The following is a 13,867-nucleotide window of genomic DNA, read 5'->3' as shown; positions in this document are numbered from 1 at the left end:
GACACAGGGTGGGGACAACACAGAACCAGAAAAATGGGCTGGGCACAGTGGCGCACGCCTATAATCCCAGCACTTTGGGAGGCCAAGAAGGGAGGATCACCTGAGGTCAGGAGTTCAAGACCAGCCTGGCCAACATGGCAAAACCCCGTCTCTACTAAAAATACAAAAATTAGCTGGGTGTGGCGGCGGGTGCCTGTATTCCCAGCTACTCGGGAGGCTGAGGCAAGAGAATCGCTTCAACCTGGGAGGTGGAGATTGCAGCAATGAGCCAAGATAGCACCACTGCACTCCGACCTGGGCAACAAAGCGAGACTCCATCTCAAAAAATAACAACAACAACAGAAAAAAAAAAAAAAGAAAAGAAAAAAAAGAATCAGAAAAATGGGAACAAAAATCCGCTGTCATTTAGGAGACTGGAGACAAGTCGGGATTCAGACTCAGGCCAGCAGCCAAGCATGGTGGCTCATGCCTGTGATGCCAGTACTTTGGGAGGCTGAGGCGGGCAGATCACTTGAGGTCAGGAGTTTGAGACCAGCCCGGGCAACACGGTGAAATCTCGTCTCTACGAAAAGTACAAAAATTAGCCGGGCACGATGGCACATGCCTATGGTTCCAGCTACTCCAGAGGCTGAGGTAGGAGGATCACTTGAGCCTGGGAGGTGGAGGTTGCAGTGAGCCAAGATTGTGCAACTCCACTCCAGCCTGGGTGACAGAGTGAGATCTAATCTCAGAAAAATAAAAAAATAAAAAAGCACCCAGGCTGCCCAGGTTCCAAAGATTCTGTACTTCTCTCTGCTCCCATCTGGGACCACACCACCTAGAGAAAGCCCAGGGCCTTACGAGGGCCTCCTTCCTGGGCTTCTCCCACTTGTTTCTGATCCACGGAGCAGGTGATGATCCCCAACCTTGGACTCAACCATCTCCCATAGCGAAGCTTCACTCATGAAGAGGAGCCACAGTGGCCACGTGACGTGTGGCTGCATGAGTCTCAAAAGGTCCCTTAATGATTAACCAGGTGGCTGGGAAAACTGGGACAGTGGGATCTTCCGGGTTGGGCCTTTGAAACAGGTCCTGGTGACTTCACAGCCTCACATACTTATTCAGGCTCAGTGCTCTTTGTGGGCACCAGACCCAGCTACTTCCTATTCTTTCCAAGGTCTTCTGATAGTTCCTGGAGACCTCCTATGCACCCTTCAAAACCCCAGCTGCAAACCCCCTCCTCCATGCAGCTTCCCAAGTAGAACTCTTGTCTACCCCAGGCACTATCCCTCCCCCTGTTTCCTGGGTCCCAGGGCCTGAAGGAGCCACCCACCTGGGTTCTCCCCCACACTACATACCAGTGCCCAGACGGTCCAGTGGGCTCTGCCGGAGCAACCTGGTGATGAGGTCCTGGGCGTCCGCTGGAAGGGCCTCGTCTCCCTCTGGCCACATGATCTCATCTAAAATGAGGGAGGGAGGGAGAAGGCAGGGGTACCACTTTCTAGTACCATCCACCATTTCCCCTCACTTCACTGTACTCCAAGCCACTGGCCTCCTCTGCCCCTTCAACGTGCCAGGCTCAGTACCCACTGACAGCCTTTGCCATGGCTGTGCCCTGTGCTCAGAGCTACTTTCCCTTTTCTGTCTCTATGGCTTCCTCTCATTCTCAGGTTCTTGCAGGTCTCTGCTCACATGTCACTTCTTTTTTTTTATTTTTTGAGATGGAGTCTCGCTCTGTCGCCCAGGCTGGAGTGCAGTGGCACAATCTCAGCTCACTGCAACCTCCGCCTCCTGGGTTCACGTGATTCTCTTGCCTCAGCCTCCCAAATAGCTGGGATTACAGGTGCCTGCCACTACGCTCGGCTAATTTTTGTATTTTTAGTAGAGATGGGGTTTCATGTTGTCCAGGTCTTGAACTCCTGGCCTTATATGATCCTCCCGCCTCAGCCTCCCAAAGTGCTGGAATTACAGGTGTGAGCCACCATGCCCAGCCTCACATGACATTTCAGTGAAGACTCCATGACCCCATAATTAATCCAGCCATCCGTCTCACTCAGCACCCCGCCGCCTCCCCACCTGGCATCCAACTCCCTCCCATCTTCCTGCTTCTCTCCCTGACATGCGGGTGGAGGACCGCTGCCCAGAGCTCTGGTGGGGCTGCAGCTCAAACCCGGGCCCGTGGAGGAAACGCACCGCTGACCACCTGACCGAAGAGTTCCTCGGGGGTGTCTCCAAAGAAAGGCACGCAGCCCACCAGAAACTCATAGAGGACGACGCCCATGGCCCACCAGTCCACTGGCTTCCCATAGCCCTGGCGGAAGATCACCTCGGGGGCTATGTACTCCGGTGTTCCACACACCTAGGCCAGGCAGAATGGGGAAATTGAGACCAGCCCCCAGCCCGAGAGAGGCCCCAGGAGAGAGGAGGCAGCGTCCCAGGGCTTCCCACCCACCTGCCCACCCACCTGCTTGTCTATGAACTCTCGGGCGTCCTTCTCGATGTGGCCCTCGTAGAGGTTGGTGGCCATGCTCATGAGGCCGATCTTGGACAGGCCAAAGTCCGTGAGCTTGATGTGGCCAAGCGAGGTGATGAGCAGGCTGTGGGCAGGCAAGGAGTCTGCTCAGGGCTGGGGAGCCGGGGTGCCTGGCCACTCCTTCTGCCCTAGACCTTGGCTCCACCTGAGATGGGCGGAGCTCTGCCTCCAATTCCTGGGCCCTAGGGATCCTCCTGATCCTCCTGCTCATCCTCCTGATCCTCCTGCTCAGCCTCCCAAGTAGCTGGAACTACAGGTGCACACCACCACACCCAGCTGTGTTTTTTTTTTTTTTTTTTTTTTTTTTTTTGTAGATCTGAGGTCTTGCTATGTTGCCCAGGCTGGTCTTGAATTGCTGGCCCCAAGCAATCCTCTCACCTTTGAAAGTGCTGGCATTGGCCGGGCGCGGTGGCTCAAGCCTGTAATCCCAGCACTTTGGGAGGCCGAGACGGGCGGATCACGAGGTTAGGAGATCGAGACCATCCTGGCTAACACCGTGAAACCCCGTCTCTACTAAAAATACAAAAAACTAGCCGGGCGAGGTGGCGGGCGCCTGTAGTCCCAGCTACTCCGGAGGCTGAGGCAGGAGAATGGCGTAAACCCGGGAGGCGGAGCTTGCAGTGAGCTGAGATCCGGCCACTGCACTCCAGCCCGGGCTACAGAGCAAGACTCCGTCTCAAAAAAAAAAAAAAAAAAAAAGAAAGTGCTGGCATGACAGGTGTGAGCCAGCATGCCTGGTCTCTACTGTGTGTGTGTATATGTGTATGTGTATATATGTGTGTGTGTGTGTGTGTGTGTATGTGTGTATATATGTGTATATATATATATTTTTGGACATAGCTTTGCTCTGTCGCCCAGGCTGGAGTGCAGTGGCACGATCTCGGCTCACTGCACCCTCCATCTCCCAGGTACAAGTGATTCTTCTGCCTCAGCCTCTTGAGTAGCTAAGGTTACAGACACACGCCACCACACCCGGCTAGCTACTACATATTTTTGTTCATGCATCCATTATCTTAACAAACTAAACACTCTGTAAGCAACCACTGTTTACATCCCCTATTGAAAAATGAACATATCTCGAGCTCCTGATGTATACAAAAGCATTTCCATGCACTTTGTGAATGAATGCATTTTCTTTTTTGGATACAGGGTCTGTCACCTAGGCTGGAAGTGCAGTGGCACAATTGCAGCTCACTGCAGCCTCAGCCTCCCAGCTCAATCAATTCTCCTGCCTCAGCCTCCTGAGTAGCTGAGACAACAGGCACATGCCACCATGCCTGGCTAGTTGTTCCAAGTCTTGCTTGGTCACCCAGACGGGAGTGCAATGGCGTGACCTCAGCTAACTGCAACCTCCACCTCCCAAGTTCAATTGATTCTCCTGTCTCAGCCTCCCGAGTAGCTGGGATTACAGGCACCCACCATCATGCCCGGCTAATTTTTGTATTTTTGTAGAGACAGGGTTTCACTATATTGGCCAGGTTGGTCTTGAACTCCTCACCTCAGGTGATGCGCCCGCCTCAGTCTCTTGAAGTGTTGATGTTACAGGCATGAGCCACCGGGCCCGGCTGCCGGGTTAGTTTTTACAATTTTCTTGTACAGATGGGGTCTCACTATGTTGCCCAGACTTGTCTCAAAATCCTGGGCTTGGCCGGGCACAGTGGCTCATGCCTGTAATCCCAGCACTTTGGGAGGCCGAGGCGGGTGGATCACAAGGTCATGAGATTAAGACCATCCTGGCCAACACGGTGAAATCCCATCTCTACTAAAAATACAAAAAATTAGCCGGGCATGATGGTGGGCGCCTGTAGTCCCAGCTACTTGGGAGGCTGAGGCGGGAGAATGGCGTGAACCCGGGAGGTGGAGCTTGCAGTGAGCCGAGATTGCTCCACTGCATTCCAGCCTGGGTGACACAGCGAGACTCCATCTCAAAAAAATAACAAATAAATAAAATCCTGGGCTCAAGCAGTGCTGCTGCCTCAGCCTCCCAAAGGGTTGGGATTACAGGCATGAGACACAGCACTCAGCCTGGATGAACTTTTTTTTTTTGAGACAGAGTTTCGCTCTTTTTGCCCAGGCTGGAGCGCAATGGCGCAATCTCAGTTCACTGCAACCTCTGCCTCCTGGGTTCAAGCGATTCTCCTGCCTCAGCCTCCTGAGTAGCTGGGATTACAGCCATGCACCACCATGCCTGGCTAATTTTGTATTTTTAGTCAAGGCAGGGTTTCTCCATGGTGGTCAGGCTGATTTTGAACTCCTGACCTCAGGTGATCCGCCTGCCTCGGCCTCTCAAAGTGCTGGGATTACAGGCGTGAGCCACCATGCCTGGCGAGGGGACTCATTTTTTTTTTTTTTTTTTTTTTTTTGAGACGGAGTCTCGCTCTGTCGCCCAGGCTGGAGTGCAGTGGCCTGATCTCAGCTCACTGCAAGCTCCGCCTCCCGGGTTCACGCCATTCTCCTGCCTCAGCCTCCCGAGTAGCTGGGACTACAGGCGCCCGCCACCTCGCCCGGCTAGTTTTTTTTGTAGTTTTAGTAGAGACGGGGTTTCACTGTGTTCACCAGGATGGTCTCGATCTCCTGACCTCGTGATCCACCCGTCTCGGCCTCCCAAAGTGCTGGGATTACAGGCTTGAGCCACCGCGCCCGGCGGGAACTCATTTTTAAAACTCTCGCGCATGTACAGTATACACTGCTAGTTAGGTTTTCCTGTGGACTTAAATATATAAATGTTTCACTACATCACAGAGTCTTACGCACCAGCTGTATGAAGTCGCGTTTCCGTGCACCTTCTGGGTGCATCTGCCCCTTAAAAATACATTCCAGGCCGGGCGCGGTGGCTCAAGCCTGTAATCCCAGCACTTTGGGAGGCCGAGACGGGCGGATCACGAGGTCAGGAGATCGAGACCATCCTGGCGAACATGGTGAAACCCCGTCTCTACTAAAAAATATAAAAAACTAGCCGGGTGTGGTGGCGGGCGCCTGTAGTCCCAGCTACAGCTACTCGGGAGGCTGAGGCAGGAGAATGGCGGGAACCCGGGAGGCGGAGCTTGCAGTGAGCCGAGATCGCGCCACTGCACTCCAGCCTGGGCGACAGAGCGAGACTCCGTCTCAAAAAAAAAAAAAAAAAAAAAAAAAAAAAAAAAAATACATTCCAGAGAATTCACTGTGTATAACCATCATTTAATGAACTATGTAGTCAGTACCTCCTGTTTGCGCCAGCTCTGTAAAGAAACAATTCTGGGCCAGGGGTGCTGGCTCATGCCTGTAATCCCAGCACTTTGGGAGGCCAAGGCAGGTGAATTAGCTAAGATCAGGAGTTCGAGACCAGTCTGACCAACATGGCAAAACCCCGTCTCTACTAAAAATACAAAATTAGGCCAGGCACGGTGACTCACGACTGTAATCCCAGCACTTTGGGAAGCCAAGGCTGGCGGATCACAAGGTCAGGAGATCCAGACCATCCTGGCCAACATGGTGAAACCCCGTCGCTACTAAAAATGCAAAAATTAGCTGGGCCTGGTGGCGCATGCCTGTAATCCCAGCTACTTGGAAGGCTGAGGCAAGAGAATCGCTTGAACCAGGGAGTCTGAGGTTGCAGTGAGCCAAGATCGCACCACGGCACTCCAACCTAGTGACAGAGCAAGACTCCGTCTCAAAAAAAAAAAAAAAAAAAATTAGTGGGGTATGGTGGCACATGCCTATAATCCCAGCTACTCGGGAGGCTGAGGCAGGAATACTGCTTGAACCCAGAAGGTAGAGGTTGCGGTGAGCCAAGATTGTGCCACTGTACTCCAGCCTGGGCGACAGAGACTGACCCTGTCTCAAAAAAATAAATAAATAAATAAATAAAATAAAGTGTTCTGGGCCAGGTACACAGTCATTGCCTAATAACTGTTCTTCTGCCTATTTTGTACACACCTGGTGCCTAACAAGTACATGCCAACCAAGAAGTTGTGATATAGAAACCCAACATTAGTGTCTAAGGAGTTATTCATACTTGAGTTCCTTAGAGCATCGAGCACAGGCTCAGGTACACAGCAGGTGCCAAATACATGTCTGTTTTCTAAGCCACTTGCCAACTGCAAAATGCCCTGAAAACATGCAAGGCGCTGTTTTTTTTAGATGGAGTCTCGCTCTGTCGCCCAAGCTGGGGTGCAGTGGCACAATCTTGGCTCACCGCAACCTCCGCCTCCTGGGTTCAAGCAATTCTCCTGTCTCAGCCTCCCGAGTAGCTGGGACTACAGGTGCGCCCTACCACTCCCAGCTAATTTTCATATTTTTAGTAGAGACAAAGTTTAACTATGTTGGCCAGGCTGGTCTTGAACTTCTGACCTCAGGTGATCGTCCCGCCTCGGCCTCCCAAAGTGCTGGGATTACAGGTATGAGCTGCTAAGCCTGGGCTACATGCCACGCATGTATGTGAGAAACGTCAGTTCTTGCCTCATATCTCGAGGACACTTGATAAACGGGTATTCCTTTTCCCTGTACACAGGAGGCACTCAATAAATGCAGAGGAGAAAATCATACAGGGGTTTCAAAGCAGGTGGCCCTGTGTCTCCCACTTGCCCATAGAGGGTCTGCCATGCAGTAGGTGCTTACTACATACTAGAATAACATAAACATCCTAAGGCTCTCAGTAAACACGTTCTCTTCCTTGCTTTCCTGCTCAAGACATGCATGGTCACTGTGTTTACATCTAAGGTCTTGCAAATTGCATAATCCTGTTCTGTGTATGTAGCTGGTGTCTTATAAGTGCATGTTCTCTCCCCTTGTGCTGCAGCAGCTCTGGGTGCGCAGCCCCTTCTCCTATATACAGTGTGTGCATCCTAAGTGCACATCCTCTCCCCTTGATTGGCAGCACCTCCATAAGTGCACCGGCCTTCCCCTGCATACAGCAGACGCCTATTAAGTGTCTCCTCTCCTCTCCTCTGTACACACAAGATGTTCATCATGCGCTCATTCCCTGCCTTCTTGTCAGGAGGTGCCAACAGAGCTCAGGCTTCCAAAGGGTCCTGGGATCCACCTCAGAGGCTCCGCCCCTGATCCTCTCAGGCCCCGTCGTGATCTGCTCTGGCCCCGCCCAGATCCTCTCTGGCCCCGCCCTCCCCCAGGCCCCGCTCATGCTAGCTCAGCTCACTTGTCTGGTTTGAGGTCACGGTGCACGATGCCGTAGTTGTGCAGGTACTCGAGCGCCAACACCGTCTCGGCGAAGTACAGGCGGGCCATGTCCACGGGCAGCGGGCCCATGTTCTTCAAGAGCGTGGCGCAGTCGCCGCCTGGGAGAGGGGCGGATGTAGTCATGAGGCCCAGGCCAGCGCCTCGCCCCCGCCCCCAGATTATGCCCAATGGCTACGCATCTTCCTCACTTTACCACCTGCAAAGCGTCCCCAGTTTGTTCTGTCTCAGCGGAGAGGGTCAGGGCAGAGGAAAGGGGCGGACCCTACCTTCATTTATTTTTATTTATTTATTTATTTATTTATTTATTTATTTATTTTGAGACGGAGTCTCGCTCTGTTGCCCAGGCTGGAGTGCAGTGGCGCGATCTCGGCTCACCGCAACCTCCACCTCCCGGGTTCAAGCGAGTCTCCTGCCTCAGCCTCCAGAGTAGCTGGGATTACAGGCGCACACCACCACACCCAGCTAATTTTTGTATTCTTAGTAGAGAAGGGGTTTCACTATGTTGGCCAGGATGGTCTTGATCCCTTGACCTCGTGATCCACCTGCTTTGGCCTCCCAAAGTGCTGAGATTACAAGCGTGAGCCACCGCGCCCTGCCTTGGCCTCCCAAAGTGCTGAGATTACAAGCGTGAGCCACCGCGCCCAGCCTATTTTTTAAATTTTTATTTATTTTATTGAGACAGAGCCTCACTCTGTCGCCCAGGCTAGAGTGCAGTGGCACAGTGTCGGCTCACTGCAACCTCTGCCTCCAGAGTTCAAGTGAATCTCCTGCTTCAGCCTCCCGAGTAGCTGGGACTATAGGCGTGAAGAGGGGTTTTGCCATGTTGCTCAGGCTGGTCTCGAAGTCCTGACCCAAGGGATCAGCCTACTTCGGCCTCCCAAAGTGCTGGGACTACAGGCGTGAGCCAGCGTGCCAAGCTGAGACCCTGCCTTCTGATTCTCCCCAGCAGGGCAACAACTACTGCATGGTCTCTTTCCCTGTACACAGCTGGTGTTTCCTAAGTGCAGGTTTGCTCTCTAACCTGGGAGTACTTTGGTAATAGTGCTTTACCTGCCTGAACCATACATCTCCCTGCCTTCACTTCTGGCCTCCAGGCCTCTGCCCATCAGTTCCCCCAACCTAGGATGGCCACCCTCCTCTTGCCTCCAGGGTCCCATCCTCACACACTCCTTTCTGGGCTCCCCCAGCCGTGAACCCCCATCGCTGGGGTCCCTACCCCAGACTGGGGTTCCTGAGGGTTCCCCAAAGCAGGGTGAGATCTCATAGAGAACAGAACAGACCTCAACTTGGTCTAAAAATTTTCTCCCAGGCATGGAGGGGTGAGCTCCCCATCGCTGGAGGCATGCAAGCCCCAGTGACCGTACCTTCCACATATTCCATGACCATACACAGGTGGCGCCGGGTCTCAAAGGAGCAGAACATGCTGACCACAAAGGGGTTCTCGGCAAAGGTGAGAATGTCACGTTCCACAAAGACCTGCTGGATCTGGTTACGCAGGATCAAGTTCTGTTTGTTGATCTTCTTGATGGCAAAGCGCTGCCGCGTGTCACGGTGCCGCACCAGGTAGACAGCCCTGGGGACAGGGGGCCAGGCTTGCTGGGACCAGAGATCGAGGCCCCAGCAGGCACTGCAGTTCAGCTTGAGCCCAGATCGCAACCTGCCTGGCCTTTGCCTGTGCTGTGCCCTCTGCCTGGGCCACCCTTTCTTCTTACCTGGTCTCCCTCCCAGAGCAGCCACCCTTGGGTTTAAGCTGCCATTGCTGGGGGTCATATAAATGGGCTGCACATGGCCCTTGTATATTGGCCTCTAGGCTGTATGTTTCTTTTATTTTTATTTTATCTTATTTTACGTTTTTAGAGATAGCGCCTCACTCTGTTGCCCAGGCTGGAGCGCAGTCATGAGATCATGGCTCACCATAGTCTTGACCACCCGCCCCGCGCAGGCTCAAATGATCCTCCCACATCAGAAGCCTGGCTAATGTTTACATGTTTTGTAAAGATGGCGTCTCGCTATGTTGCAGAGGCTAGTCTCAAACTCCTGGTCTCAAGTGACCTTCCCACCTTGGCCTTCCAAAGTGCTGGGATTATAGGTGAGAGCCACTGCACCTGGCTGCTTGTGTCTTTCTTTCTCTCTCTCTCTTTCTCTCTCTCTCTTTCTTTTTAGACGGTCTCACTCTGTCACCCAGGTTGGAGTGCAGTGGGGCGATCTCGGCTCACTGCAACCTCTGCCTCCTGGGTTCAGGTGATCCTCCAACTTCAGCCTCCCAAGTAGCTGGAATTACAGGCATGTGCCATTATGCCCAGCTAATTATTCTATTTTTAGTAGAGATGGGGTTTTGCCATGTTGCCCAGGCTGGTCTCGAACTCCTAGCCTCAAGCGATCCTCCTACCTTGGCCTCCCAAAGTGCCTCCGCACCCAGTCCAGCTCTTTTAAAAGCCTGCTAGCACCAAGCTCAAATTTTTAACCATCCATTTGTTTTACACACAGCCCAAATAAGCAAAATTTTAGCCACTGAGAGCCTGTTTGCTTTGCAGACTCATGAAACTGCACCCACTATCTCTGAGTCATGGATAAGATGAACTTTGTGGATTTCAAGACCCTAAGCTGCTACCGCCCCGCAGGACTCTGACCCAGAGACTCCGTGCCTGTGCTGTTGAACAACATCACTTAGACACGTAAGCCCTCTCTCTGATTCCCGTCTCCCCGGGGAGTTCCCTTGCCGGCCTCTCCCTCTCGATGGTGACTCCTGGAACCTCAGCCTCCAAAGGGCTTATGCTGTGCGGGACTTCCCTTGTATGCAAGCCTGCCATTCAAAGTAGCACCTAAATAAAACCCACTGCGTGCTACTCCCACTGGGTGGGCATCTATTTCCTTGATCAGCCCCCAAGCTCCTAGAACGCCCTACACCTGGGGCAGGTAAAGGCCTGGCTCGTGGACAGAGCACACGTGAGGCCGTAACCTCACTATGGCGTGCCTCCACTTCCCCCTCCAGGCCTCAGGTGCCCTCTCTGCCAATTCAGGGGTGAATGTGTGAGCCCTGCTAGGGTGGGAGGGGGACGCAGGAGCTGCCTGGGCCTCAACCATCCCCTCAGGCATCTGTGAAATGGGTCTATGCAGGACTCAGGGACTCACCCATAGGCTCCGTTGCTAATGAGTTTGATGGTCTCAAAGTCGCTTTCGCATGGCTTCCTCCGTGACTGGCCGACCAGGGCACGGCTCTGGGGGACGGGAAGGGCTCAGGGTCCCGTCCCACTGCAGAGCTGGCCAGGCTTCTCCCGCCCCCAATCCCAAACCACTGGTCCTGGTGCCTGATGCTACCTCCTCCCCTGTCCAAACTTCTCCAACTCAGCTTCTGACTTTATGTCCTTTTTTGCTCACAGCTGTGCCCTCCTCCTGGAAAACTCTTATACATCCTGCAAAACTCACCTTTCCGGTGCCCCTCCAGCACTGCCCCCACCCAACTTCCAAGGCGTGACAGTCCCACCTGCTGTCACCTTGCCTCCAAAGTCACCGATGCTAATTAAGCTACATGCAAGACCTCGGCAAACCCAGCCCTTTCTGCGGGTGCCTGGTCCACTCTGGAAAGAACAAGATGGGCGGGGGCCCCCCAGCCTCTGCTACTCACCTCCGGGGACTCAGGTGCTGGGGGCTGTTCTTCTTCAAGGTGACTCAGTGGCACCATCTCTGCAAGATGAGGGAGGAGCCTCAGCTGGGGCCTCCCCGCCTCACCCTGCATCACCCAGCAATTTCCTGAGGCCTCTAGATTTCTCACCCCCGGCTGGGGATGCGGTGCCTCCTCTTTCCAGCTCCCATGACACTGTCATGAAGCCACACCGGGGAGGCTGGATGAAGCAATGACTGAGGAACCTTCTAGAAGGGCCAGTGGGCTGCCCTGGCTCTGAAGTGCTCAGTTATGATCAAACTCAGGCTCTGAGCCTTGAGCCTGTGAACACGGAATGTGACGCAGGCCCCCTGGGTGTCAGCTCGTAACATCTTCCTCAGCTCAGGATGCAGCCCAGGTGGAGGGTCCAGTATGTTCTTACCCCAGGCCTTGGCAGAGGGGCAGCCCCTAGCGAATGCCTGGCAAACATGGTCCAGTCACAGACCACATGTGATCTGGCCTTAGGTACACCTGGGTTTGATTCCCTGCTCAGCCTTATCTGCCTGGAGCTTCAGTTTCCCCAGTTTTATTTTTTATTAGTATGATTATTTAATTTAATTTATTTATTTATTAGAGATGGAGTCTCGCTCTGTCACCCAGGCTGGAGTGCAGTAGTGTGATCTCGGCTCACTGCAACCTCCGCCTCTTGGGTTCAAATGATTCTCCTGTCTCAGCCTCCCAAGTTGCTGGGATTACAGGTGTGTGCTACCACGCCCAGCTACTTTTATATTTATATTTTTATTTTTTTGAGACAAAGTCTCGCCCTGTCGCCCTGGCTGGAATGCAATGTCGCGATCTCGACTCACTGCAACCTCTGCCTCCAGGGTTCAAATGATTCTCCTGCCTCAGCCTCCCCAGTAGCTGAAATTACAGGCGCGTGCCACCACACTTGGCTAATTTTTGTATCTTTAGTAGAGACGGGGTTTCTCCATGTTGGTCAGACTGGTCTCGAACTCGCAACCTCAGGTGATCCGCCCGCCTCGGCCTCCCAAAATGCTGGGATTACAGGTATGAGCCACTGTGCCCGGCCTAATTTTTGTATTTTTAGTAGAGACAGGGTTTTACCACGTTGGCCAGGTTCGTCTCAAACTCCTGACCTCAGGTGATCCACCCGCCTTGGCCTCCCAAAGTGCTGGGATTACAGGCATGAGCTACCGCACCAGGCCAAGTATGATTATTTCAGAGACAGGCTTTGCTCTGTCACCCAGGCTGGAGTGCAGTGGTGCCATCACGGCTTACTGCAGCCTCAGCCTCCTAAACTCAAGCGATCCTCCCATCTCAGCCTCTCAAGTAGGTGGGACTACAGGCATTCACCACCACACCTGGCTAATTTTTAAAAATACTTTTTGTAGAGTTGGGGTCTTGCTATGTTGCCCAGGCTGGAGTGCAGTGGTGCAATCATAGCTCACTGAAGCCTCAAATCCCTGGACTCAAGCAATCTTCCCACTTTAGTCCCGCAAGTAGCTAGGACTACAGGCATGTGCCATCACACCCGGCTAATTGTTTTGTTTTTTTTAATAGAGACAGAGTCTCACTATGTTGCCCAAGCTGGTCTCAAACTCCTGGCTTCAAGTGATCCTCCTGCCTTGGCCTCCCAAAGTGCTGGGATTACAAGTGTGAGCTACCATGCCTGGCTTCCCCAGCTTTAAATGGGGACAGTGGCAGCTCAGTCCCACTCCAGGTATGGTCCAATCTCAGGGTCTCTGCCTATGCTGTTACCCTTGCCTGTTTCACTCTTTCCCTTGGATCTGCAACCTGATCACGTCCTGCCCTCCAGGCCTCAGTTTGAACACTACCTCCTCCCAGAGCCTCCCCTGGCTACTGCTGGACCGGGCTAGGTCCAAGTTTAATGCTACAGCTTTTGCTTCCTCTTATCCTGGCTATTTGTGGAAATGTTGTTTTGTTTTGTTTCCCTTTTTGAGACAGGGTCTGGCTTTCTCACCCAGGCTGGAGGACAGTGCTGTGATCATAGCTCACTGCAGTCACAACCTGCCAAGCTCAAGCGATTGTCCCACCTTAGCCTCCTGAGTAGCTGGGACTACAGGCACGCACTACTACACCCAGCTACATCTTTTTTTTTTTTTTTTTTTTGAAATGTAGGCTCACTCTGTCGCCCAGGCTGGAGTGTAGTGGTGCGATGTTGGCTCACTGCAACCTCTGTCTCCTGAATTCAAGCGATTCTCTTGCCTCAGCCTCCCAAGTAGCTGGGATTTACAGGCACCTGCCACCACACCCAGCTAATACTTGTTTTTAGTAGAGATGGAGTTTCCCCATGTTGGCCAGGCTAGTCTTGAACTCCTGAGCTCAAGTAATCCGCCCACTTCAGTCTCATGAAGTGCTGCGATTATGGGATTACAGGCATGAGCCACTGCACCTGGCTGGCTGTGGGAGTTTTTTTTTGTTTTGTTTTATTTTGAGACAGAGTCCCGCCTGTCGCCTAGGCTGGAATGCAGTGGTGTGATCTCGGCTCACTGCAACCTCCACCTCCAGGGTTCAAATGTTTCTCCTGCCTCAGCCTC

At 53.0% G+C, this 13,867-nt stretch overlaps 1 protein-coding gene across 25 annotated transcripts in view; it reads right to left on the bottom strand.

Annotated features, from left to right (window-relative positions):
• The window catches only part of LOC105488133 (microtubule associated serine/threonine kinase 3), a 57,159-nt gene that overhangs the window by 14,465 nt on the left and 28,827 nt on the right, over window positions 1-13,867 (bottom strand). For all 25 annotated transcript variants that reach the window (XM_024795890.2, XM_011752387.3, XM_071086233.1 and 22 more), the window contains 7 exons: window positions 11,313-11,371; window positions 10,820-10,905; window positions 9,052-9,260; window positions 7,647-7,785; window positions 2,444-2,576; window positions 2,173-2,338; window positions 1,338-1,439 (listed from right to left, as the gene is read on the bottom strand). In XM_024795890.2, coding sequence (XP_024651658.2) covers window positions 1,338-1,439; window positions 2,173-2,338; window positions 2,444-2,576; window positions 7,647-7,785; window positions 9,052-9,260; window positions 10,820-10,905; window positions 11,313-11,371 — 894 coding nt within the window. The remainder of the gene's footprint in view (window positions 1-1,337; window positions 1,440-2,172; window positions 2,339-2,443; window positions 2,577-7,646; window positions 7,786-9,051; window positions 9,261-10,819; window positions 10,906-11,312; window positions 11,372-13,867) is intronic.

This window comes from Macaca nemestrina, chromosome 20 (assembly GCF_043159975.1).
Source record: "Macaca nemestrina isolate mMacNem1 chromosome 20, mMacNem.hap1, whole genome shotgun sequence".
NCBI classification, from domain to species: Eukaryota; Metazoa; Chordata; class Mammalia; order Primates; family Cercopithecidae; genus Macaca; species Macaca nemestrina.
This window is presented reverse-complemented; position numbering and strand designations above follow the sequence as displayed.